Here is a 26,695-nt window from a genome sequence, read left to right on the forward strand (position 1 = left end):
GTCCCGAGACACTTCGGTCTTGGGTAGTCGTCGATCTTAGAGCCGGCTGGAGCTTTCTAGAACGCGAGTCGACGCTTTCGGATAGCGGTGACAGCGTTTTATCTCGCGAAATGTCTCTGCCTGGCCTGCGCGAAGGCCGGGAACGATCGCGCGAGCCATTCCGAAGCGCTACTTCCGCACCCCCCGCGCCTAGAAACAGCCCCGAAACAGCCCCGAATAAAGCGTCAGGCGATCCCCCCGTCGGAGCTCCCGTGCAGCATTTTTCGTCTCCGGCTCATAAATATCGAACCTCCGGCCGCCCTCCCTTCGACATAGTGATTCCATTTCGAGGAGCTCTCGCTGTCTCCTCGGGCAATATTCCGTGACGCGATCCTGTTCAAAGGACACGAGGCAAGAACCACCCCCCGCCGCTGCCGATTTCGGTGCTACGAGCTCTGTCGAGCTGCAGATTCTTTTGCCAGGGGGTTGCGGAAGGTCGGGCCCGATTTGATATCAAAGTATAATTAACCCCTTCTCCTACAATACATTTCCTTAACATTTCCTTTAAACTGAAATGAAATTCTATTTTATTACAGTCAATATTTGGCCATCAGAGAACATGTGAGTACACAATAAGTTTTGTTTTTTCCTCAAAAATTATGAACGTCCAAAAGTGATTGTATGAGTTTAACGATGCATAATATCTCCGCATACAGGGATAAATAATCATAGCTTTCGGAAACTTTCTCCAACTATCAGCTTCGCCGGGGGAACTCGAGAATCCAACAAAATGGCGATTAACCGATGATCCGATGCATGATTCAGTTTAACCTTCGAGCAATTAAGCCGACATGAAAAGGAGAAACTGCTTATTCCGAGATCGCGTGACGCGTTTAGTAAAGTATTATACGCGAAATCTGTTTTCAGCAGGACGAACGATTCTGCGATGAGAAACAAGCTCTCCCCCTCTCTCTCCGTCTCTCTGTCCGGAGCCTCGCGGACTGACATGAATACGACAGTCCTCGTTGGCGAACAGTTCTAATTGGAGCAGCCACTTTCGCATGCATCGTTCGCCAAGTGGCTCGCGTGCATAGAAATATTTTAGATAATGAAGGCGCGAGAGGGCAGCGCGCGGCTGGGGAAAAAAACATTTTCCCGCGATTCGCATTTGCAAGGGCCGAGGGAAGCGGGAGACAGACGACAATTTCGCGAGAGAGAGAGAGAGAGAGAGGCCCGGTCAATCTCGCGGGATTTTTTTCTGTTCACCCTGTTCGCGTGAAAATTCTATCACCGGGCCGGGTCGGGCCGGGTCGGGCCGTGTTTAGCTTTCTATCTTGCCGGGGCTCTCCGCTCTACGAAAACCGGCTATTTCCATTCGAGAGGCGACCTTTGCAGCCGGTTTTTAGCTCCGGGAAAATATGAATTGCAAAACTCCCGCGCCGGACCGCATGCGAAATTCGAGTGTCCGAGATTGCAGGGACTCCTTAGGGAAGGGAGCAAAAAATATGGTACTTCGACCCGCCCGATTTCCCGTGAATATTGAAATATCTGGTAAAAAAAAAAAAAAGAAACGCGACTGATTGTCCTTCATTCCGTGCCCATCCTCGCACAGCCCCCTCTTCGCACGCTCCTGTCTCTGTTAAATCGAACCGAGAGCAATCGTACGGCCACTAACGATCCTGTGATCTAATTTCGAACTTGAAGAGATCGATGGGCTAGAACTCGGTACATTAATCGTTGTAATTAATTTTGGCTTTGTGGTTGATGATGCACTGGAATTCTATTTGTTGTGGTTTTTGAGAAAAAGATAATCAATTCACTGTTTTAATAATGGGATGTTGAACTCTCATATGGTGGAGGCTTTATTACACTTTATTTATTTTACATTTATTTTGCATTATTATGTAAATAATCTATTCTGCATATACAGAGATTTCTCTATATATGTCGCCAAGGCCTGGATGATAAACGTCGCGGAATTATCCCCACTACCGCGGGGTGTACCCCGTGAGGGGCCACGAAGTTCGAGAGGCCTCGGACGCCGAGAAGGGTAAACATAACACGGCTCGAGTATGTCTCCTGCACGATAAAGGTCACTGGCAGGACCCGTGTTGGTGACATATATCGATAATTCACTGTACAGCGAAAAAAGCCATTTTTCACACCATTTGCCTTCTGAATGCTAGCTCGTTGATTAAAATCCCCTGCCAGAATATGTAATTCCACGCACCCGTAGGTTATAAATCGTTAACAAATTATAAAACGCAAGACTTGATAGGATTTAGTACAATTCTATTCCACTTTTCCTCTCCTGCAAGCATTATCAAAGAAAGAACGTTCCATTTAATTTTCTTTAATCCTGTCTCGTTCTTGAGAGGTCCTTTCGAAACCAATTACATTTTTACCCGCTTTCAAGCTGTATTACAATTGTGTAATACGTTTTTACCACGACGCCTTTTCATCTTCTCAAACGTGATTTTACATTAAATTAAATTCCATTAAAAAGACTAATGACGTTACAGCTGGAACATATTCAAAAAACGTAACAGAACGAAAAGGCAGATACAAATTATCCTGTCTAAAGTAACTTGGGAAAACTAAAAATAGCACTTCGTTACTTTTTTAAATTCTATCCAACTTTGTAAACCTCCAAATTACTATTTTTGCCATAAATTCATTAAATCCACAGTCCACTTAGTGAAGTAGTGACCAGCAGCCATCCTATTATCAGAAGACAAACCAGCCCCGAAAGAACACCGTCACAAATTACAATTACCAGCTCAAATCAGCCGGGCAGCCTTTGTGCCGTCGCTTTTCACGTTACAACGCGGAAAGCACTGCTCTCAGCGTTCGCAGCCGAGTTCTCCGCCTCATCCGCAGTGATCCAAGCCGCAGAAACTTCTGGAACGAGGTGAAAAAGCGGCGAAAACAAAAATGTCGAGTACCAGACACGGGGAGTTCCGAAATGAAAAAGTTATTTTGTTTTTGCGGTGGCGCGAACGGGCCAGAGGAAGAAATAAAACACGGGTCCGTTTGTATCGCCCCCTCTGCTTGTCCCTTCTCTCAGTCTTATTCTCAGCCGTGTTCTCAGCCTTCTCTCGAACCGAGGACTAGTCTGGCATCTCGTTAGACCGGGTCACGGACGCTCGGGCCTCGCGTGGCGAGAATTTCGTGCGAGGAAAATGAGACGGACCTGAGGGGGTGGAAATGGGGGTTGAAACGGGGGAGTGGGGCGGAGACGGCTGAAGCGTTTTCGTTAGCCGGGAAGAATTGCGCGGCACAAAAGCGCCGTCACCGTAGACGCGACATTGTGCAACGAGAGTGGCCTTGCGGTCCGAATAACCTGGTCCTCTGTAATTCCGGAATAGCGCGACATCGTCCGCCGCAAAGATTGCCACCCTCTATACCGTCTCCGCGTCCTCTATACCGTCGCGCAGACCCTAGCCCTTCACGCGACCCTCCCTTTATTCCGGCGCGCGTTCAATTAACTTCAATAAGGAAATAATACACACTCTCGCGATAACCCAAGTGTTCTAAGTGTTCTAAGTAACTAAACAAATAATGCAGTAAATGATTTATTTCTTCCTCAAACATATTGTCAATTCTGAAATGTCCCATTTTTAAGGGTTCGTGTATTTCCCACAATATTCTTTTGCCGGTCCCGTTTTGTGCATCGAGCGAGGCCTTACTGTAAAAGAATTACTGCGAAACGATTTCTTTCTCGATCCCACTGTTCAATCACCGATGATCCTCTGTACCAGGTTCATCTAAATCGAAATGGCTTCCCATTGGAGTGGCACAACGGTGCTCTCGCAGATCACGAAAGGTGTTAGTCGATTGGTCAAAGTTCGTCGGTGCTCGTGCCGGGTTGTCGACGGTGCTGGCACGAGTTTCCAGGCCCGTGGCCGCGGACAATCGCGGGCACAATTGATTCGAGCTTTCGAGGTAAAGTTGAATTTCTGTCTCGTGATCGTGCTCACCAGCACGTGTGCGTTCGAGGTACGAAATGGAACAGGAACGGGGAACAGGAACGAAATTTCATCGGGGGGCCGAGAGGGGACAGATAACGGGCGAACGCCGACGCGCCGCGCCGCCGCTTATTCGAAAGAGAAAACGCTTCAGTTCGTTACACGGGTAACGCTAACCGGTCGCGAGAGCAGGCCACTGCAAATTAATTAACCGGCGACGTGCATTATTATCGAAAGCACAACACGCGTCGGCAATGCGATCCTAATTAAATTTTCAGTCCACGCGAGTTCATCCGGTAAATCAACATACCCGGGATACCATGAAATTAAATGAAAGCACGTTCTTCGAATAATTGCGGGGATGCGGGACCGACGCGACGTAACGCGGCCATTGTCAGCACCCTCTCGCCCCCTTCCGTCCACCCACATGGGGGTTGATGTCCCCATGGAATGCATGAACCAGTTCCGTCCCGATTTTTCACTTCCTAGTCATCGCCTCCTGTCTACTGTCAATTTCTCATCGTAATGGAGAGAGATGACCGACCTGAAAACTATTTCACGCGAGGAAAATGCGTTTCAACGAGCGCTGTAAATGCTCGCGAGGACACGCCTTAAGTCGTGATCCTAGGACAGGGCAACTGATTGCTCGCAAGATGCCGACGCTGGAACAGCTACCCCCACTACCGTCCTCCGACTACCATAAGAACGAGAGGGAAACACGAGCTCACCTTACTAGGGTAGCATCACCTTCTCGCGCGTAGTGGGGGGTAGCGGCTCGAGCGTCGGCAGCCTGCGACTAGCATTACCAAAAAAATTCCTTCTGACGAATACATGACGCCACGTACCAAGAATTGTCCCACCAACGTAAGTAAAAATAGTGGGGGTAGTTAGCACGAATCACGACGTCCGATTCCTATCCCCACCACTTAAAACTTTCCCCACCATTAAAAATCGCCTCGAACTGGGACTACATTATAGGCTCGTGACGTCACTCGATTCTGACTACAACATTTCCCCCACTATTTTCCCCTCAATTCTCTCTATCTGGAAATGCTGCCCAAAAGCACGCCCCTACAATTGGGATAGACTACACTATAGGCTTATGACGTTACTCAAGTCTCACTATAGCATTCCCCTCAATTCCCTCGATCTGGTCACGCTGCCCGAGAGCAACCGCCTACAACTGAGATAGACTACACTATAGGCTCGTGACGTCATTCGATTCTCACTATAGCATTTCCCCTCAATTCCTTCGATCTGGTCACGCTGCCCGAAAGCAACCGCCTACAACTGAGATAGACTACACCATAGGCTCGCGACGTCATTCGATTCTAACTATAGCATTTCCCCCACTATTTTCTCCTCAACGCGGCCCAAGAGCAATCAGTTGTCCAGACTTGGTCTAGGAGATCGAAGCTACGAAAGCGTCGTTGCGTCGCAAAAATTAGGGCGTCGCTGGCGGAACGAAAAGCTGTTTTGGTCTGGGACAGGTGTCACCTCTTACATCCACACCATGGGGATTGATACCCTCGTTGAATCCTTGAACGACTCCCATCCTGATTTTTCACTTCCCATTCATCGCCTCCTGTCAGCTTCTCATCTCCCGGCGTAATGGAGACAGATGGCCGACCTGAAAAGCATCTTACACGATGGAAATGCGTTTGAACGAGCGCTGCAAGTGCCGGTGAGGATGCTCCTTAAAGTCGTAATCCTACAGTCTAGGGGATCGAAGCTTCGAAAGCTGCGTGGTTGCATCGCGGGAATTAGGGCACCGTTCGCGGAACGAAAAGTTCGCATGCTTTCGTATTAATATTCATTGGAATATTTTTCATCGGTGTCGCGGTTAGGCTAGAGGGTGAAACGAAACAGTCACATGATTAAGAAGGTCCCTTGACAGGCCGGTACACGCGAAAGCTGCGTAAATTCCCCGTCAGTTAGTCGGGAACGCATTCACTAATTATTGGACTGCGGATCTTTATGCACATAATCAGTTTCTGGTTCTGTCATGGAAAGCAGAGGGGGACTTTTATTTGTTGGAGTGATTGCGTTTGATAAACATAATGGAGAGATGTTATTAATATTTATTGTTACGAGCATTCCGTGGTACGTTTCTCGGAAATGGAAATGAGAATCGATCTTGTGATTCGAAGCCGATAAGACATGCTAAAAATGAATTTAAATGCTTTTTTAAAATGCTTATGTTTTATAAAATTATATTTGGAATAAATGCATATCCACGGTCTATTAATTATATGCGTAATTCATAATTGTTAGATAAAATCAGTGGCAAAAATGAGTGAAACGACATAGTAAGAATTACTTAATAGTAAGCATTATGGTTGAATAATTATCGATCTCAATTAGTAATGAATTGCTAGCTGATAAAGATCATTATCAAATAACTTCTAACTGTTGGAAGTATCAAGTGTTTGCAGTTGTGAAATAATTAATGGATACAGTTAGCGGTTGAATTTCTAATGGTTATGTAACACCGTTACATAATACGGAAAATATTATTGCAAATATTAAGTGGTAAAAATACAAACAAATATCATTATCAGATAATGGTGAAGAGTTGGAAGCATCAAATGTGCATCTTCCTATCAACGAAGATAAAACGGAGGAGTTGTGTTACCGGTTTCAATATAATTTGATGTATGGAACCATAAACTTCCGAATAAACTGCGGAACTTTATAAAAGATATATAGTTTCGCATAAAAGTTTCAGCGAAACTCGATTGCGACTGAGAGAGTGGAAATAAAATAGCATAGCACCGTATTCGTATATAATTATTTATCTTCCGGATTTCGAAGGGGTTTCTCGAACCGTTTGAATGCACGCAAATCCGCAGTCCGCTTATAAGAGATTTATGAAATGACAATTAGAATAGCACCTCGATTAAACTCGATCGCGATTTTCCGCGAGGCTTGATTGCCCGGGACATTCAAATGAAAATCTGCACGCGATATTCTTTCGTCCCCAGTTTATTTACTACTCCGTCACTTTCTGGTTACCATAGACATTAACCTCGGCCGTTGGTGAAATATTATCGGGATAAAACGTTTCTCAGAAGAAAATCAAAATTCATACAATAAAACCGCTGATAACGTAAGAGAGATGAAAACGCGTGCGCCGATATATTCTACGGGCCATTGTACACCGAATTTTGCACCTTAAAAACCGAATGACTACGTAAAATATAAATTACACCACAGTAAATAATCCAGCACTTTTTCCAATTTAATACTTAATTCGATGAGAATACCAGCTCCATTGTGTCCGGCATGTTATTCATTCTCGTTCTTCGATAACGGCAACCATTTAAAAATAACGTCACGAATTCATATATGAATTCATATACAAGCGGTATTGTTTAATTCAGGATAAATAGCCCGAAAAAATGATTTCTTTGTTTGGGAATGTTGAAAGCACAATTCATTGAATCGCTTCTGCTGTTGTAAATTGTTTACTCGTAAAGGTGCATAGAATGAACATAAGTGCATAAAGATATCTTAAGTTAATTACAAATGTGTACAAACTAAAGATTCCTTAAGTGTAGGAAACGATTAGATTAAGAATCTGATTAGTCTTATAAAAATCACTGACACACAAGTCTCCTGCACTCTGATAAGGCTACGTTAAAAGTTAACTCAATCGATTGCGATAAAAATAGGTAGCATAGATTGATATCAATATAGTACTGCAATGAAAGAGTTACTAGGAAATTATTTATTTTAGCTAATGCGGGAACCATTAAATCGTACCCAATTAATCAAGAAATACGAGTTAATTCCTCATGTGTGTCCATCATTCACTAATCCAATAACTTCCAATTTTCTTCTTAAATCGACAAACTCTCACTTCGTCGTGCACGGTGTCCATCCTGATAATTGCATATACGTTCATTGAATCAGAACTTTCAAACCATTTTTGTACCTCATCGTAACATGTTATCCATACTGACATACTGATATTTACGTTAAATCAGATAAAATGACACTTCAATCTCATTCGTTCTATTTCATGTCATTGTACCTGTTAAAAATTATAAAACTACCCGAAGAAATTTTACAGGAACCTCCGAGATCAGCAACCCTTAACATTCCAAATAAAAAAATAATATTTATATTCCAATGCTTCTAAAACACTGAAAATTTACAAACTACCTAATGCGTACAAATTTCTCACCCCACACAAGCCCGTCTTCAAATAAATCCTCGATCACTGTCATTATTATTAACGAACGCCCCCTAATCTCTGCTCAAAAACCACAAACTCAGCGCAGCTAATGGCAACAAATCTTCCGTCGGTTTCTCTTTTAATTTACGAGGTGATCAAAAGCGAGGATGGTGGATGAGCAAGAGGGGAGGGATGGAGGGCGGGGTGTCGCCATCGAAATTCACGCGAAGCCTCGTCTCCAACAGCGGGGGTTGGGAAAAGAGAGGCTGCAGGGGAAGGATTTCCTGGAAAGAGTGGCGAGACGGTGGAGTCCTGCAGGGGGTGCGACCGCGAACGAGAGCTAATAACCTAGGAAGTTAATTACGACCGTAAACTGCGCGGGGGTTGTTTGACTACCCCTCGGCCGAGGGTGGCCGACATAACGTGGCTTCGTTACAACGGGGACGCGCCAATCCCCGTTGCTCTTTTCGAAGCGATCGCACATCCTGAAAACCACCCCCGCACATCCCCGAACCCCCACCCTGTCACGCCGACGAATCTATGAAAATTAACTTAAAGCCTCGTCCGCAACTAGTCTGCGGAAACCGCGGCGTAACACGCTCGAGCTTGCCGCGGCCCTTCGTTTGAGGCATTAGAGAGCCTAAAGGGTGGCCATTCGGTTATACTGTCTCCGTAATTCGCGAAATTATGTATGGGGCGAACTGTCCCCGGTATCCAGCTCCCGCAAAACGGGACGTGCGGGTAATTCCGCGAGGAAAGGCAAATGGAAAACGTTGTCGCCCTTCTTCGCCCTACCTGCAAACCGGGTGAACGGAATCGTAAAAGGTCGCTGTCGCATTAATCCGCCGCCGCGATGTTCAACCTCCGGGAATAAGAAGGACGATTTGTTAGGTAGATTGCCGCGCGCTTTAGCATAGCGCCTCGAGGATGCTTGTTCTTTGCTCTTGGCCGTGTAATGCGCGCCTGGGAACGTTATTGTTCGTTGCGTTCTCTTGAATCAGAGTATTGTGTTTTGAGAAATAGAATGAAATAAAATTGGGTGGGAGAGGAGGAGCAGGGGCCCTTTTGTTTAAATTGTTGCTCGAGGGTTTCGAAAGTGCGGGCAAGTTGTAATTTACTTTCTATAATTCTGCAATCCTTGATCCTTAGTTCATGATCCTTTGCACTGTAAGGTTCTTTGTAGTACTCTGGTAAATGGAAAGCACTCTGGCAAATCCGAAACAACCGATTCTTTATGACAACGCATTCAGCGGTCGCAATCTCCGGGCCACAATTAAGCGAAAGTTTAACGACTACTTTATTGTGCTTTTAGCAAAGTGGGGAAATGCAAATATTTTTACGGGCCGCGAGAATGCAAATTAGCACAAGAGCACTTACAGTTATTCCATGCGGTCATTATCGCGAGTAGCATTGATCACGCGAGTCCGTTGATGTCTTAAACCGTGTCCTTACGTGTTGAACAAGCTTTCATGTCTCCGTTGACGATTTAGCCTTTTAATTATAAATTGACCCTTTAGATTGTTCCTCTTGGAGAACAAAGAGTTGAAGCCACGCCGGGGACATTTATAATAATAATGGCAGTATTATTTTTATTTGTCCATCCAATAAATCAAATCGGTGGAGGAAGTCAGATTAACTAGATTCATAAATTTTTTCGGGTTTCTCTCCCGAGAATAAAATTCATGCTTTCATTTCGACAATGGGGGTCGTCGATTGCATGCACTCGGAGTGTTAGGGGTTAATTGAATTATCGAAGTTTTATTCACTCCTCCCGAGGACACGATCGTCTGATACGGTGTACAACAACTTTTTCGGTTGCCCGGAAAAAGGAAGAAGAAAAAAAAAAGAGAAATGTTCTGCGTGGCTTTCGCCTCGTGAACCGGAAGCACGCCGGAGGAAGACTGATAACAGAGAGCGGGAATGTTTATAGTATGAATAATTCATTGTTTCAGTGAAATTGTCCTCGTCGCGGGCGCGAACAATGAATGAATGCAGTTCGCAATAAGCCGAGAAGAAAATTACGCGCATAAATAATGCCCGGGGACGAAACTTTGTTCTCGTTTCGCGACGTCGTTCCTACACGCTGGTATCATGTTAGTCTTCGCAGCCGCCGCTGCGCCGTTGCTGCTGCTGCTGCTGCTCGGATCTATGTGTATCTTCGGGTGTAAATCACGGTGGCGGCCAAGTGTTGTCTCGCAAAACAGAACCGCCCCGCGTTTTATTGTCCTCGGCTATTATCACTTGAAATTTATTATATTTGCGTTATCGTGCACGCGCAGCGATCGAGCCACCGAACGCGCTCCGTACTTTGACAAACGAAGATCTCCGGATCGAGTCCCTCGAATCCGAGCCATCGAAACATCGCAATTCCATCTGTCCCGGTTGTTCCACTGCAGGCGGGAGAAAATTTAAGGGGTGGTTCTCCACGACAATATAAGACGAAAATGAAGAGTAAAAGAATTGCGATTTCATATTTTAGTTATTATCAATTTAAAATCCGCCTAAAATGCGGCAACCCGACCAACAGAGGTGTACGTTGCTTACGTCATGAGGGCGCGCGACGGTTGCGTACCAAAGGGGGGCCATGTTCGCGCCCAATGGTTAGGCTTTGACGTCACACGCTACAGCCAATAAATCGACTAGGAAATGCGTGTAGAATGACGCAATCGGACGGTTTACACGCCGAATTCTATCCAGGTGACTTCTTGCGAGACACGCGGCGAATCTGTCACGTGATACGTGACTGTAGCGCGCCTCTATGACGTACGCAACGGACACGTCTGTCGGTCGGGTTGCCGCATATCGGGCGGATTTTTAATTGTTAATAACTAAAGAATGATATCGAAATCACAGATTCTTTAATCTTCATTTTCGTCTTATATTGTCATGTAGAATCACTCTAATTCATAAAATCCGCGGTTTAGCGATTACACCTGAAACGTGTCAGATAAAATATAAAGGAGGCTCGAAAACATTTCGCAAAACGCGCCCGGCAATCTCTCCGGGTTCCTTCCTCCCATTCAACAGTAATCGAATCGCTTCCTATTGGCTGGATCGATCTGTCCCGAAAAAAAGGGAGAAATTGATCGAATCGAATCCGGGCTGCGAACTTCGTCCACTGTTCAGCGAGGAAGAAACTGGCCCGCGTATGGATCCCTGCGTGCAATCGAAATGTTGCGTGGGAGGTGGAGGAGGGTTCGGGGGGCGGGGGGGGGGGCGGTAAAAAAAAATCGTTTCACTGGTCATATCCAAGCGTATTTCCTGCTCGTATTCCATTACGCGGACGCCGCTCCCTTTTTTGCCACGGTCCGGCGAAGTAACACACGCGAAAACATATTTTTCCGAGCGATTTTCAAAAAAGCCTTTAGCCGCGCGCGATTGCGCGAGAACACGAGGAGGGTCGAATTCGCGACGATTCTCTCTCTCTCTCTCTCTCTCTCTCTCTCTCTCTCTCACTCTCTGTCTCTCTGGTTCGATCCGCACGCCCATGCGATTCGATCGAGAACCCCCCGACGATCACCAGGAACGCGATATCTTTTTTTCCGCCCGTCCCTCGTGTACTCGATGAAAATTTTCGGCGTTATCGGCCGGTGGAAAACTTTTGATGAATCGTTTCAATCCTGTCGCGCCGAGTCGAAAAACGACGCGGGGGCCGTCGCGGTTTTCCCTTGTAAATCGATGGTGCTCATCCCGTTGCCATTGTTCTTTCTGCCGAAGGGATAATGGCGACGATCCATTCATCATCTCACCAGCCAGACGAATCTTTGATATTGTATCCGGTTCGTTAAAGAATTATGGAATTCGTGAAAGACATAAGATAAAGAATGTGGTTTGACTGATTAGTCGAATTTCAAAGTTCTTAGTGCCACCTAAAAAATGTCGTACCCTTGCTAAATCTAAGTCTTCACAATTTAAATTTATTAAACGTCTCTATTGCATGTATTTTTTAACTCTAGCACAAAGTGAACAACATGACAAACATACTTCAATAAAACAGTCTATGAAGTCGCTATTGATAACGGTATTGAATTGAGATTAACACCGGCGCCATAGCAGATACAATACAGGTATCAAATACTTAGCGTCGGAGTATTGATACCATGATGGATTTCCGAGAACCGATATACAATTTATCCGATTGCGTTTTAGACGCAGCTAATAGGATAATTGATCCAGTAGTTAGACGTTTACGGCCAATTTGCGGTCATGTAATAAGCGTTGTTATTATTCCTATATTATCTTCTAAAACTTTCATTTGGGAACATGAAGCTTCATTACATGAAAATATATGCTCATTAAAATGTATAAGAGTTAATCAGCAGATGTTTCTTATTTTTAAATAATTAATTTCCTCCAGTCAAAAAATTTTACAAAAATTGAGGGACCAAATTTACAACTGTACATATACTTTTAAGCTGCAGCGTGTCCGTTCGATTGTTTCTCGGAGACATACGTATCATTTTGCCAGTACATTTTATAAAAATTTGAGGGGTAGGCGAGGATCTGGGAAGAAATTTGTTTATCAGAGCGGTCGGTGTCGGTCGCTGGTTGACGGATGGCGAAATTATTCGTCCTGGCGGGTGTGGAGGCTCGCGCGAGCCTTAAATTGGCACCGGCAGCTAGGAAGTAAGAAACGGGCCCGGCAGACGGCGGCCAGCAGCTGTATAATTAGCCACGGCCGCGATAGCAGTTACGAGGGCGGCACGCATAAACGCGACGGACACGCGAGATCGTGCGGGCTTAGGTGTTTACCATTTCCCAAGTGGCCGCGCGCCTCGAACAATCTTATCGGGGACGAACGTTGCACGCCTTGCGGTGCATTAAACCCTCCTGGGGGTGTCGCAACCCCGTAAACCAGCTGGTTACACTCCACGGCCATAGTCTTTGCGACCGAGGAATCGGATCAGTCGATTGTTACTGGGCTGTTATGCGGAAACCTTTAACCACAGCACCAATCGCACGCTTCACAGTACCCGAACAGATTTTAACTATTTCTGGGGGCCATTACATGTACTTTCTGTAGGGCTGCTTCACATCTAGCAAGCTGAGGATGCTCCAGAAAATTATTTCCGCGTGCTGAAAAACTTGGTTACAAATAATGAATAAATGTACGAAGAGAGAACTACGAATTCATTTGTACACCGTCTATAAAAATTCTAGAAGTTGTAGCTTTCCAGTCGTCTTCCCACAACTAGGGATAAACAACCTTCTGAGAAATTTTCTGTTGCATCCTCAAACGTTCGAAACAGAAAACAAATAAACACTCGTCCTTGTTCTCACATCTTTTCCACTTGAAATTTCTTTGTATACAGCACTGACATAAACACGATAATTCCACAAAAGTGTTAGCTGACAATACCTTATCCAGCCATTCAGATTTTATCACTAAGTGATCAATCCCATATCAATTCGAACAAGAAAGATTACGCACCTAGTAATCCGATTTTTATTTCTACACCCTATAAGAGCTAGCCACCAATCCCCACTGATCAATAAAGCAAAGATTCATCATGATCCGCTTGGGGTTGCTACTTTTCTTGGCGGGATTTACATCCGGCCTTGCAAACGACCAAACAGATTGGTACAAGAACGCAGTGGTCTACCAGATCTACCCAAGAAGCTTCAAGGACAGCAATGGCGACGGGATCGGTGACCTGAATGGCATCACCAGCAAACTCGAACACATTGCTGACATCGGGGCCACGGCTCTCTGGCTATCCCCTATCTACACGAGCCCACAAGCAGACTTCGGGTATGACATCGCCAACTTCACGGACATCGCCCCCGAATACGGCACGCTAGAAGACTTCAGCAAGCTGGTAACAAAGGCCAAGACCCTAGGACTGAAGGTGCTCTTGGACTTCGTACCAAACCACAGCTCCCATCTGCACCCCTGGTTCAAGCAGAGCGAGAAGGGGATCAAGCCGTACGACGAATACTACATCTGGAGGAACGCCAAAGAAATCAACGGCACCAGAGCACCACCCAACAACTGGCTGAGCACATTCCAAGGCTCAGCCTGGAAGTGGAGCGACGTCAGAAAGCAGTATTACCTTCATCAGTTCGTGGAGGGACAGCCTGACTTGAACTATCGTAGCCAGAAGTTGCAGGCGGAGATGAAGAACGCTCTACAGTTTTGGTTAAACCGGGGAGTCGATGGATTCCGCATTGACGCTATCAATTTCTTGTTCGAAGACCCTAATTTCCCAGATGAACCATCAGCGAACCGAACAGACCTGCCAGCTGATGACTATGATAGTCTACAGCACACCTACACGAAGGACCTACCGGAAACCTACGATATTCTCAGCTCCTGGAGGAAGCTTCTAGACGATCACGCAAACAGGACAAAGTCTGACAGTAAATTGATCCTCACGGAAGCCTATGCGCCACATAATCTCACCGTCAAGTACTATAACCACGGCTCCAACGTTCCCTTCAACTTCATGTTCATCAGCGATCTCAACAACCAGTCCACAGCTATGGAGTTCAAGACGGCGATTAACAAGTGGCTGGCCAGCGTCCCGAAAGACAAGGTGGCCAATTGGGTCGTTGGCAATCATGACAATCATCGAGTAGCCTCCAGGTTTGGTAGTCTGCGAGCTGACCAGATCACCATGCTGTCTATGATCCTGCCTGGTGTCTCGGTGGTGTACAATGGCGACGAGATTGGCATGCTGGACAGGAACTTCACGTACGGCGAAACTGTCGACCCTGCGGGCTGCAATGCTGGACCAGACAGATACCATTTGAAGTCCAGGGACCCGGAGAGGACACCATTCCAGTGGGACAACTCCACCAGCGCTGGATTCTCCAACACGACGAAGACCTGGCTGCCTGTTCATAGTAATTACAAAACCTTGAACCTGGCACTCCAGAAAACGAAACCCGTCTCGCACTATAAGGTGTTCAAGTCTCTGGTTGCGCTGAAGAGGAAACCTGTCATTGCTTCAGGCTCTGTCCAGGTTACGCGAGTCAGTACTCATGTCTTGGGAGTTGTTAGGAAATCCGGAGGATCTGTGGCGACGCTTTTGATCAACTTCTTCGATCGACCTCTCATCGTTAAGGCTCAATCTATTCTCGGCCTGCCTGCGCAGCTTGCGATTCATACTGCTAGCGTTGGCTCCGCGCTTTCGTCCGGTGCTAACGTCAATACTGCGAGTGTCAGACTACCTGGAGCTGCGTCTGTTGTGCTGACAACTCGGGAACTACTCCCGACCCAATAATTTGGGATGAGATTTTTGGGACTCTGATGACACTAGACTGTGGACCTTTACGCGAAATAAAATATTCCATGTAAATTGCGCTAGACCAGAGTGAACTCAAAATTGATTCTCTTTCTTCATACGTCTAACACGTTGAAAATAATCTCAGTATATTTAAATTAATCTAATGTTTTCACTGTTTTAAATTACAGCTACTTCTTTTTGTCATAAATGCATACAATCCTCAGACTAATGATGACAATAGTCCTGTACTTGATAATCCTACTTATCTTGCAGAATGTTCTATGAAATGAAGCATGTACTTAATTTTGTTGGTCCTCCAGAGATCTGTTCTTTCAGATATTTTTGTTGAAAATAAATATATATGTGTGTAATTAATCTGTATTTTCATGTTGTTCCTTTCATAATCCTCATAGTTGATGTGGAGTACTAGATTAAGAGTTTACGGGATGGTTTGATCTTCTTATAATTAGCCGGGTTCTTATGCAAAACAAGGACGGTCTGTATTAATTGCAAGATACAGAAGCTACATAAATGTTCGTCTCCTTTCTTAATAACTCGAATGGAATGAAAACAATACAATAATGTGTTTAAATTTTTTAAATGTCACTTGTGTTGTAAATGTAAAAATCTGTAGTTTACTTATAACAATCGTTATTTTTTTCTACACTTACTTACTAGTTTTATATTTTTTCAAACCGAGGATCGAAAGAGTTATTGAACCTCCTAACAGTTTGTAGTATTTATTCTTCTTCAATTCTGTTTTTTCGGATTTGCTTCCTCTGGAATGTTCTTAAAACATCCCCATCACTCACTTATTTAAAAACAAAAAAATTTTTCCATTTTCGAGCGCCGATTACGCGTTTTTGGCCACTGTGCACCGGTTGCTTATCACTGGTCTACACGACGAAGTACACTGCAGTGCAAAATTATTGAAGCAATCGATTCTCTTCTATGATTTCTTAAACTTTCAGTCCCACACCAATGTTCATAAAATAAACATTTTTTAGAGACCGTAGGTTGCATTTCCTGTAAATCTGTTTGACGTACAGCAATCTGAGGATTCTAAGGATGCTAAAGACAATTATTTGGGATCTTGCCCCTATCGTCCGAATGCTAAAGTACTTGTTTATAAATCGTGGAAAATTCACGAAGATCCATGAATTAATTTGGGCACTTCATATAAACATTCTAAAAGTTGTAGTTTTCCAATCGATGCGTCGCGACGTCCACAAATAAGGATGAACAGCATTCAAAGAAATTTTTTGAAACATTCTCAATTGTTCCAAACAAAACAATTAAACTCATCCGTGGTCTCACATGTTCTACACTACGTCATAACAATTGTTTTGACGAAAAAAGTCATCGACTACCTCTCCACATGGTTCTGGAAAGTTCCAACCCATCCGAACATAATTTTCCTACAACGGCCACATAGAATCTCCAAGGCCAGATTACATGAAAGCCAACAGAACAATCATTTTGTAAACAGTACTAACATAAACACGATAATCCCAGGAAAGTGGCAGCCAACAACACCTTATCCATCCAACTAATCCATTCAGATCTTATCACATACTGATCAATCCGATATCAATTTCATGTAGAAAGATATCATACATAGTAATCCGATTTTTATTTCTACACCCTATAAAAGCTAGCCACCAATCCCCACTGATCAGTAAAGCAAAGATTCATCATGATCCGCTTCTGGTTGCTACTTTTCCTGGCGGGATTTACATCCGGTCTTGCAAACGACCAAACAGATTGGTACAAGAACGCGGTGGTCTACCAGATCTACCCAAGAAGCTTCAAGGACAGCAATGGCGACGGGATCGGTGACCTGAATGGCATTACGAGCAAACTCGATCACATTGCAGACATCGGGGCCACGGCTATCTGGCTGTCCCCTATCTACACGAGCCCACAGGTAGACTTCGGGTATGACATCTCCAACTTCACGGACATCGACCCTGACTACGGCACGCTGGCAGACTTCAGCAACCTGGTATCAAAGGCCAACTCCCTAGGACTGAAGGTGATCATGGACTTCGTTCCAAACCACAGCTCCCATCTACACCCCTGGTTCAAGAAGAGCGAGCAGAGGGTCAAGCCGTTCGACGAATACTACATCTGGAGGGACGCCAAAGAAATCAACGGCACCAGAGCACCACCCAACAACTGGCTGAGTACGTTCACAGGCCCAGCCTGGAAGTGGAGCGACATCAGAAAGCAGTACTTCCTTCACCAATTCGCAGACGGTCAACCTGACTTGAACTATCGCAGCGAGAAGCTGCAGCAGGAGATGAAGAATGTCCTAGAATTCTGGTTGAGTCGGGGAGTCGATGGATTCCGCATTGATGCAATCAATCACATGTTCGAGGACGCTAAGTTGTTAGATGAACCTTCAGCGAACCGAACAGACATACCAAAAGAAGATTATAATAGCCTAGTCCACATCTACACGAAGGACCAACCGGAAACCTACAACGTCCTCAGCTCCTGGAGGAAGTTGCTTGATGATTATTCCAACAGGACCAAGTCCGTTACTAAAATGATCCTCACGGAAGCCTATACGACACATGATCTCACCATCAAGTTCTACAACTACGGCTCCACGGCCCCCTTCAACTTCATGTTCATCAGCGATCTCAACAGCCAGTCCACAGCTATGGATTTCAAGACGACGATTAACAAGTGGCTGACCAGCATGCCGAAAAACGAGGTGGCCAATTGGGTCGTTGGAAATCATGACAATCATCGAGTAGCCTCCAGGTTTGGTAGTCAGCGAGCCGACCAGATCACCATGCTGTCCATGATCCTGCCAGGTATCTCTGTGGTGTACAATGGCGACGAGATTGGCATGCTGGACAGGAACTTCACGTACAGCGAAACTGTCGACCCTGCGGGCTGCAATGCTGGACCAGACAGGTACCAATACTCGTCCAGGGACCCGGAGAGGACACCATTCCAGTGGGACAACTCCACCAGCGCTGGATTCTCCAACACGACGAAGACCTGGCTGCCTGTTCATAGTAATTACAAAACCTTGAACCTGGCACTCCAGAAAACGAAACCCGTCTCGCACTATAACGTGTTCAAGTCTCTAGTTGCGCTGAAGAGGAAACCTGTCATTGCTTCAGGCTCTGTCCAGGTTACGCGAGTCAGTACTCATGTCTTGGGAGTTGTTAGGAAATCCGGAGCATCTGTGGCGACGCTTTTGATCAACTTTTTCGATCGACCTCTCATCGTTAAGGCTCAATCTATTCTCGGCCTGCCTGCGCAGCTTGCGATTCATACTGCTAGCGTTGGCTCTGCGCTTTCGTCCGGTGCTAACGTCAATACTGCGAGTGTCAGACTACCTGGAGCTGCGTCTGTTGTGCTGACAACTCGGGAACTACTCCCGACCCAATAATTTGGGATGAGATTTTTGGGACTCTGATGACACTAGACTGTGGACCTTTACGCGAAATAAAATATTCCATGTAAATTGCGCTAGACCAGAGTGAACTCAAAATTGATTCTCTTTCTTCATACGTCTAATACGTTGAAAATAATCTCAGTATATTTAAATTAATCTAATGTTTTCACTGTTTTAAATTACAGCTACTTCTTTTAGTCATAAATGCATACAATCCTCAGACTAATGATGACAATAGTCCTGTACTTCATAATCCTACTGATCTTGCAGAATGTTCTTGGAAATTCTTTTGTTGAAAATAAATATATATGTGTGTAATTAATCTGTGTTTTCATGTTGTTCCTTTTATAATCCTTATAGTTGATATGGAGTATTAGACTAAGAGTTAAGGGTATGGTTTGATTTTCTTATAAACAAACGGGTGTTATGCAAAAGAAATAACTCTAATGGATTGAAAATAATACAATAATGTGTTTAAAAATATAATTTCTCTTCGAATGTTCTCTTGAATTTTCTCTTTCCAATGTTTGTATTTTGTATGTGATCTGTCGATCTTTGTCATAAATGCATAAAATCGGTGGTCTACTATTGAAAATCGCTAAATATTCGCAGTGGGTACGCAAAAGTATCAGTCTCTCCTTCATTTTTCTTGTATTTCTACACGATATTTCAGAAGGTAGCTCCGACGAGCGCAGCTTCGAGTAAAATCGTGTTTCACGGTCGAAACCAACTGTCGTTCGCACACTGTCGTCGAATGGGGTAAATTTGCGAAAATACTGAAGCGGATTTAAACCGTGTCAGTGACATTAGCGTTCGCTTCTAAGAATTTTACGGCCCTTCATTTCGCGGGGAAAATAATATTTACGAACGCCGGGCCGGGCCGGGTCGCGTTCGAAAAGCCAATAAAATTCGTTTCGGTTTATGAAGCGTCAGGCTCGGCCAATGAAAGTTATTTTTCGAGAATTATTTTCCGTCGAGCTTAGCGCGGCCCCGGGATATCCGGTCCGCACGTCGCATCGTGTTAAATTTTCTCCGAGTTGGTTTATTTTTCGTTCGAAGCTTCTCGGTTTTCTCAGCCAAACAAGCAGTCGGAAAAGCACTTCAATTTAACATGTAACGCTAACATGTTGAAAAAATAATGGTAGCGCGGTCGCACTTCCACGTTACAGCCGGCATAGTGCTAGCGGCGCAGAAGGGAAGAAAACAGAATCATATCAACTTTCCTCTCGGCGGAAGAGGAGAGACGTAATTATTCCATGAATATTCGAAATTTTCATGGAGGAACTCGCTGGTGTGCTGCCCGTTGGAATAAGGCGGACGGCCTACACCGGCCGGTTGAATAATGTAATTACATCAAATAAGGAGCGAACGGATAATTAACGAATGGAACAAATAAGGTACCGATCTACTCGGCGGAAACCGCAGGGATTTCGCTTCGCAAACTACTACGCGAAGCTTCTCTCTCTTCCATGCGCAATTAATGAATTAGAACACGTGGGCGGCGCAAGATCCAGGCTCCTCTGCACGTCACCTCATTATTTGCTGAACAAAAAGTGTTTCGCATTATGGCCCCGCCGAGAACAATTCGTCCGCCGCCATTCAAAGAACCATATTCAACGTGTACTCGATGGTTTACGGTTACGCGGTATCACCGTGACATTTTAATTAAGCGAGCGGCCGAGCAGCCTATCCCCGCCTAGATGAAACTTCCAAAGCTCGATTAACAATGCTTTAATAATAATGACTCGGTTACCAAGATCTCGCGATCAATATTTGGGCGCGCATGAATCGCTAATAATCGCTCGAGGTATCGCAAATTGAAAATATTTTCGCGAAATAAATTGATTTGTTGAAATTGATTTTTTAAAGTCCTAATCTTCCAAGTAACGTTTCTACGTGGCCCTACGAAGGGAAGTCTCCACTTCACAGTGCCAAAATTTTCTGTTTCGATTTTATGGTATTTTAAATGAGAAGTGCACCCTTCGCATTGGAATAACTCAGTACAGTCATTTCTCTATATTTGTCGCGAAGATCTGGATGATAAACGCCCCACTACTCGAGAGGCCTCGGACGCCGAGGAGTGTAAACATAACACGGCTCGGGTACGTCTCCTGGACGATACATGACGCTGGCAAGACCCGTGTTGTTGACATATACCGAGAATTCACTGTATACGCTACGTTTTGTGAGAAAAAAATTTTTTCCAAAAAATCAGGCAAGAGGTTGTAAAAGTATAGATTCGCTCTTCAAAATGAGCATAGAATGTTGTGAAACTTTTTCCCACAAAGTTGCACGCGTTCGAAGATCAGAAATCAGCGATTTATTGTTTTATTTTCTTATCGATTTACTGCGACAGTCTAGCACTTTTTGGCTCCACAGTATAATAGACATCACTGCGCCTGTAACACCGACTCGACCGCCGTCTCAGAGCGTTCCCGAGGGAGCAGTGGAGGTTCGGAATCAACCTCGAAATTTCACGTTTCGCACTCTGTTACGGGTTGGTTGAAGCGACCGAGGTTGGGCAAACGGTTGCGCCGGGGTTCCCGGGGACCGGCCAGCTAATTCTTTAGGGTACGTGACAGCTTGCTCGGTAAGTTACGCGCCAATGGCCGATCAGTTGGCCGGTTCGAGCTGGTTCGAGTAACAGAAGCCCGACAGTGATCATAAATCAGCCGGCGAACTCGAGCGTGCGTCGCCGACACGTGCGAGTGGCGTTCCTCGAAAATTTTCCGGTCTCTTCGAGCCGGCTGAGCAGCATTGTTTGGCCGTAGTCGAAGAAGACGCATCCCGGATCATAGTGTGCGTACGTGCAACCCGTTGCTCTGCAACTCGCAGCGGAGATTCTCAAGTTTTCATGCAGACGGGCGGCGTCGGCGACTATGCACACCGTCTCGGGCGCAGCGCCCAAGCCGAGCCTGCACCAATCACGTTGAGTGCACATTCTTCAACCTATCCTCCTGTCCCTTGTTCCCCGTTATTTCTCTTCCTCTTTCAGACGTCGTCGGAGACACTTGGGAAGGATGCGCTACTCGCACAACATCGACTTCATTTGTGTACACACGAAGCGCATGCATTCGGAGCGTGCTCGAGACGCGGCGAGGTTCGACGCCGCTCCGCGCCGCGCCGGTCCTCTACGCTACTTCTCTCTTCTTCTTTTCTCTTCTACTTCCTCTATTTTTCTCTTTCTCTTTTCATACGGCTCTTCTGGCCCCTGCTTCTCTCCCCGAAGGCAGAAAGACCCGGCCGATAGGATCAATCAAGACGCATCGCCGCTTTGTTCCAACCTCTAGATTGTGGACGGTTGGGTCGATAAATTGTCCCTTCTATAGTCCGTGTTGGAGGTACTATTAAGGACAGATGTACTCTGACACCGGGACAGTTCGGGTGAACTTTGGGTGAACGGTGAATCCTCCAATCGCAGAGCATTGCTTTGGTAAGAATTGCTAGAGGATTCATTCAGATAATTCTTCTTATGCTTAGACTCCGGTTTTTGCATTTACAGTGATTTCTTTATATATGTCGCCAAGGTCTGGACGATAAACGCCGCGGAATTATCCCCAAGAGGCCTTGGACGCCGAGGAGTGTAAACATAACACGGCTCGGGTATGTCTCCTCCACGATACAAGCCGCTGGCAAGACCCGTGTTGTTGACATATATCGAGAATTCACTGTATAACAGAAAATCATCGTCTAAATTTACATTAAAATGTCAAGCTTTATCTACGAGTACATATTTCAGTGGCATTCGCGAATGAGTAACAGTGCAAACATTTTTTGGCGATACTATACGTCATATTTCTGTTTGTCCTTTTTTCATCTGCACTATTCATTTACACCGTATTTCATCACTTTCGAAATGAATTGAAACGGTTCCCGTACTTTCACGTACGGCGGGAATCAAATCAACAAATGATTGTTTAGCTTCTGAAAAATTGTGCCCGGCGAGATTGATCTTCCGCGGTTAACGCAGCGATAAAGCGAACTTTGTATGTCCCATGATTTACGGGACGAAGACGCAGAGCCGCGAGAAATGATGACTACGCTGCCGCCATCATTTATTACCACGCCACGTTGCGTTGCGTTGCGACGTGCGAAATAAAATTTGCTCGATGCAATTTCGCAACATCGAAGCTCAAATAGAAATCCAATTTGGTAAACCTTTTTAGACTCGATGGAAATTCCGACCGATTTTATCAATTTACGAGCGCGGAGCTGTAATTTACATTGACCTTTGCGTTACAGGATTATCTCGACAGTGGTTAAATATTTCATTCACGCGTTAAAACAGTTAAACATTAACTTAACTCTGTTATTTTAATTTTAAACAATAAGCGATCATTCCTCGTGTTAGTTTAGAAATATATTTAGAAAGAGTTAGTAGCAATACTCCAGAGAACAGTATTGCCTCGTTACTAGAGCAATATATCAGGCTTGAGAACTATTCGAAATGCCAGCACTTCTTCATTCACGTCAACCAATAAATTCGTCGCAGTTAGCCCATTTTTTATAGCAGTTTACGGACACCTACAGAGGGAATAGAGCACTAACAATACCCCTGAGTACTGTATTGCCTCGTTACTGGTACATCAATATTATGTATACACTCAGAAATTATTTGGAGTCCCACTCCTTCTTTGTTTTAAACTATTACTTGTCACGAGATTAATCCAGTATTAACATCGACTCACGGACATCCATCGGGGCAGTACTGTACCTTTCAAAGTAAATTGTACAGCACAGAGTACAACGTTGCCTCAATATTGCTTCAATATTTCTGATACAATTACACATTATACTGAGGGAATACAGTACTAACAAAGTAATTTAGAACAATATCTCTTCATTATTGCTAGATCAGTATTATACGCAGTCCTGATCCCCGACAATTCACCACCACGATATTAACTTAGAATTAATGTCGAGCTATGGACATCTACCGAGGTAATACTGTACCTTAAAGAAAAATAATTATACAACTCAAGGAACAGCATTACGTCAATATTACTTGAATGTTTCTGACAGAATGGCAGATCCACATTTCACTAAAAATGTACTACAACATTAACACCGAAAGTTAAACATCTACTGAGGCAACGCAACAGTTATCGTACACAATTGCGTAACCCAACGTTCACGAAGACTGTCGCCCGGTTACAAGTTTAATACTTCGCCGCCTCAACTCCCGGCACACAGACGCACCAGCGCACGGATCTCGACCGAGGCAGTACAGCAGTTTCGGTACTAAATCGCGTTCGCTGGAATCCGTGAACATTCCCCGTAAGATTCCCGGAGCGCGGCAAGCATCATTAGCCGCGCGGTACGCTTGGGGTTGGCCCAGTTTCTTTCAGTCGAAAATGGCACGGGGGCAAAGCATTCCGGGCGACTATTCCACGGGATTCCGTGGGTCCCTGCCGGCATCCAGTATCCAGTAATCCGCACCAAATATTTTGACGGCGGAAGTCCGGGGTAGTTTGGTCTTATTTGCCGCGCGTCGGTAACTCGCAGCTCTTAATTAATTCGCGGTCTCCCGGTGCCGCGGGTTCCGGCCGCGTGGGCGTGTTTCTCTGTTCGCCATGGCCGCTTTCGACGCCTATTTCCTTCCCTTCGGCCCCGTGAACCGTGAATTTTGCAACTGAAGAACCACTCCCCACCCCCGCTCCTTCTTCATCTTCGCGGCTTTGAAAGATCCTTGCCTCGGGGCTACCGATCTCCTCTTCCCCCTTTTTGCCTTTTCATCTCTCATCCTTCTGGAAAGAAGAGATGCGGCGGTGGCGGCTGCACGAGCGCAATTACCACTCGCAAATAAATTCGGCGAAAACGGCGCCGCCGCCGCCAGTCCCACCGAAGAAAAACAGCGAACCTTTCGGTCGCGATACTCCAATTAATTCGCACAATACTGAAACGACTACGAAAAGGGGAGAATCGATTCTCGAGGGCATCGCGTAAATTCACCCTCTCTCTCTCTCTCTCTCTCTCGTTCTCTGTGCAGTTTCCACCCCCGTTCGGATGGTTATCGGGCGTCGAACGTTACCTCGTTAGCGAGGAGGGGCCGCATTATCATAAAATCGAAACACGTAACGAGCGTGCACCGTCGACCAATTAAAAATAGCTCGACTCACCCCCCTCCTGCCGACGTGTATCCTATTTGTAGCCGGTTATCCTTGACTTCATCAACCGGGTGGCTGGCCGACTGACGCGTGCTCTCCTGCAACAGTGAGTCGTCGGATAGTTAACAATAAACCTACCACGGCCGGTCAAAGTCAACTTCTCAAACTTCTGCGTACAATTTCGTACATACAACATTATCGCATCGCTATTTATCCTTACGACTTTTCTTAAAGTATGTATACAATGTATTTTTCAGTATTTATTTCTCGTTTTATTTTTTTTTTCCAAGAAATATACGTATCTTGTCCCACCTACCGCGTCGGGTCAATTTGACCGCACGAGATAATATGGTATTTACTCTTCTAAACCTAAACAATCAGTATAAAAGGAATGCTATTCTCAATAACATTATTACTGTTTCTTTTAATTAATAAAATATTATGAACAGCGATGTCAAGTTTGTTCGAAGGTTCCTGGAATCGTAACGAAGATTTTTAATGTTTGAGCTGTTGTAACTTCGGCGAAAGAAATCGCATGATCCTGTATCTACGCTCATTTTGAACATCGAAGTGTCCACTCTTGCACCTCTGAATAGATTTTTTTTTAAACCCTTCTACAACAGGCATCAAATTGAAAAACTGAAGTTAATTCTGGTTCTATAGATTTTGCGAATTCAAGCAACTCTGTAGATTTTGAAAAATTTAGGACCTAAAAAGGGAATGTCGGAAAATTTGAATTCGATCATGCGAAAGTAGAGACTTTTCGCTTTAAAACGAGTCCATGTAGACTATCGTACGTTTTTTTTTTTCACGGAATTATTGCAGTTCGAAGGTCGACGATTTTTCAGTCAAAATTTACTGATCCATCAATTTTGTAGGAAATTATGTATCTTCAAATGAATCTAAAATGTTGGAATTTATGAGGATACATTAACAATTATTTGTTCATATAAAATTGTTCGATTACGATTCTTTCGTCATAAAATTAAATTAAATGAAATCCATCCTGTTGTATGAAGCTGCATGATGGCTGTATAACACCGTATTCACCGTCTTTTATTAATAACTCCGCATTATAAGTTTTAATGATGAGACTGCACACTGTTTTTGATGTATGAATTATCCGACCATACTGGCTGCTGAAAGTTTCCAGCGTAAATGTAATTATACCATAATACCTAAATAAAAAGCGTGTTATTACGAAACTCCACCGCAAAATTACGATACTGTTATAACTTGAATATCTACCATAAAATAAAAATCATTTTTACTGGCCCACAGGCTCTGTTATTAATCCTCGTTCACCCATCGAGATCAATCTTATTTTTCGAGCAGTTTTGCATAACGCTATGCGCGAATAAACAGCAGTTTAGCCACAAATCGATATTATATACTGATCCAACAGATCCCACTTCTGGCACGATCGAATCCGAACGCTATAGAAACAGGAGTCCCCTCAACAGCATAAATCTTTATCGAATGGATGGCTGTCGAAATATTCAACAATTAATTTAATAATAACAAATTCGACGGGTAATCGCGATTATAATGTTACAATAGAGGAGATTCCCCGGTTTAATCTCCCCCGGGGCATTTGTAAGAATTTATATTCGGGATTTATACCGATCGGACCGAATGTAACAAGTATACAGGGCGTTTAATAAATCTGCACTCATGTTTTTTTATGTCGTTGTGAAGAGGAAGCTCCAGTTTTCAAAACTATGGTAGATTCAGTTATGAGAAAAATTTTACAATATTTTTAAAGGCGTTTAAAATTTTACTATTTTTGACAAAAAAGTTTCTCCAGTTTTCCG

At 44.6% G+C, this 26,695-nt stretch overlaps 2 protein-coding genes and 1 pseudogene across 3 annotated transcripts in view; 2 read left to right on the forward strand and 1 right to left on the reverse strand.

Annotated features, from left to right (window-relative positions):
• Window positions 1-26,695, reverse strand: part of LOC143354438 (uncharacterized) — a 155,518-nt gene that overhangs the window by 63,192 nt on the left and 65,631 nt on the right. Inside the window, exon 2 of one of the 2 annotated variants that reach the window (XM_076788517.1) lies at window positions 24,894-24,979. The exons of the other annotated variant lie outside the window; for it this stretch is intronic. The gene's annotated coding sequence lies outside the window, so the exon portion shown is untranslated. The remainder of the gene's footprint in view (window positions 1-24,893; window positions 24,980-26,695) is intronic. 2 annotated transcript variants of the gene reach the window in all.
• On the forward strand, window positions 13,624-15,432 carry LOC143354436 (maltase 2 pseudogene; annotated as a pseudogene).
• On the forward strand, window positions 17,017-19,088 carry LOC143354437 (maltase 2-like). The gene has a single exon (XM_076788516.1). It carries the CDS (start codon window positions 17,053-17,055, stop codon window positions 18,766-18,768), a length of 1,716 nt encoding a protein of 571 aa, XP_076644631.1. The 5' UTR covers window positions 17,017-17,052; the 3' UTR covers window positions 18,769-19,088.

The sequence above is a fragment of the Halictus rubicundus genome, chromosome 5, assembly GCF_050948215.1.
Source record: "Halictus rubicundus isolate RS-2024b chromosome 5, iyHalRubi1_principal, whole genome shotgun sequence".
NCBI lineage: Eukaryota > Metazoa > Arthropoda > Insecta > Hymenoptera > Halictidae > Halictus > Halictus rubicundus.

What these genes read in the sequence shown, in the direction of transcription:
- LOC143354437 (XM_076788516.1), top strand. Translation starts at nt 17,053, where the DNA reads ATGATCCGCTTCTGGTTGCTACTTTTCCTGGCGGGATTTACATCCGGT.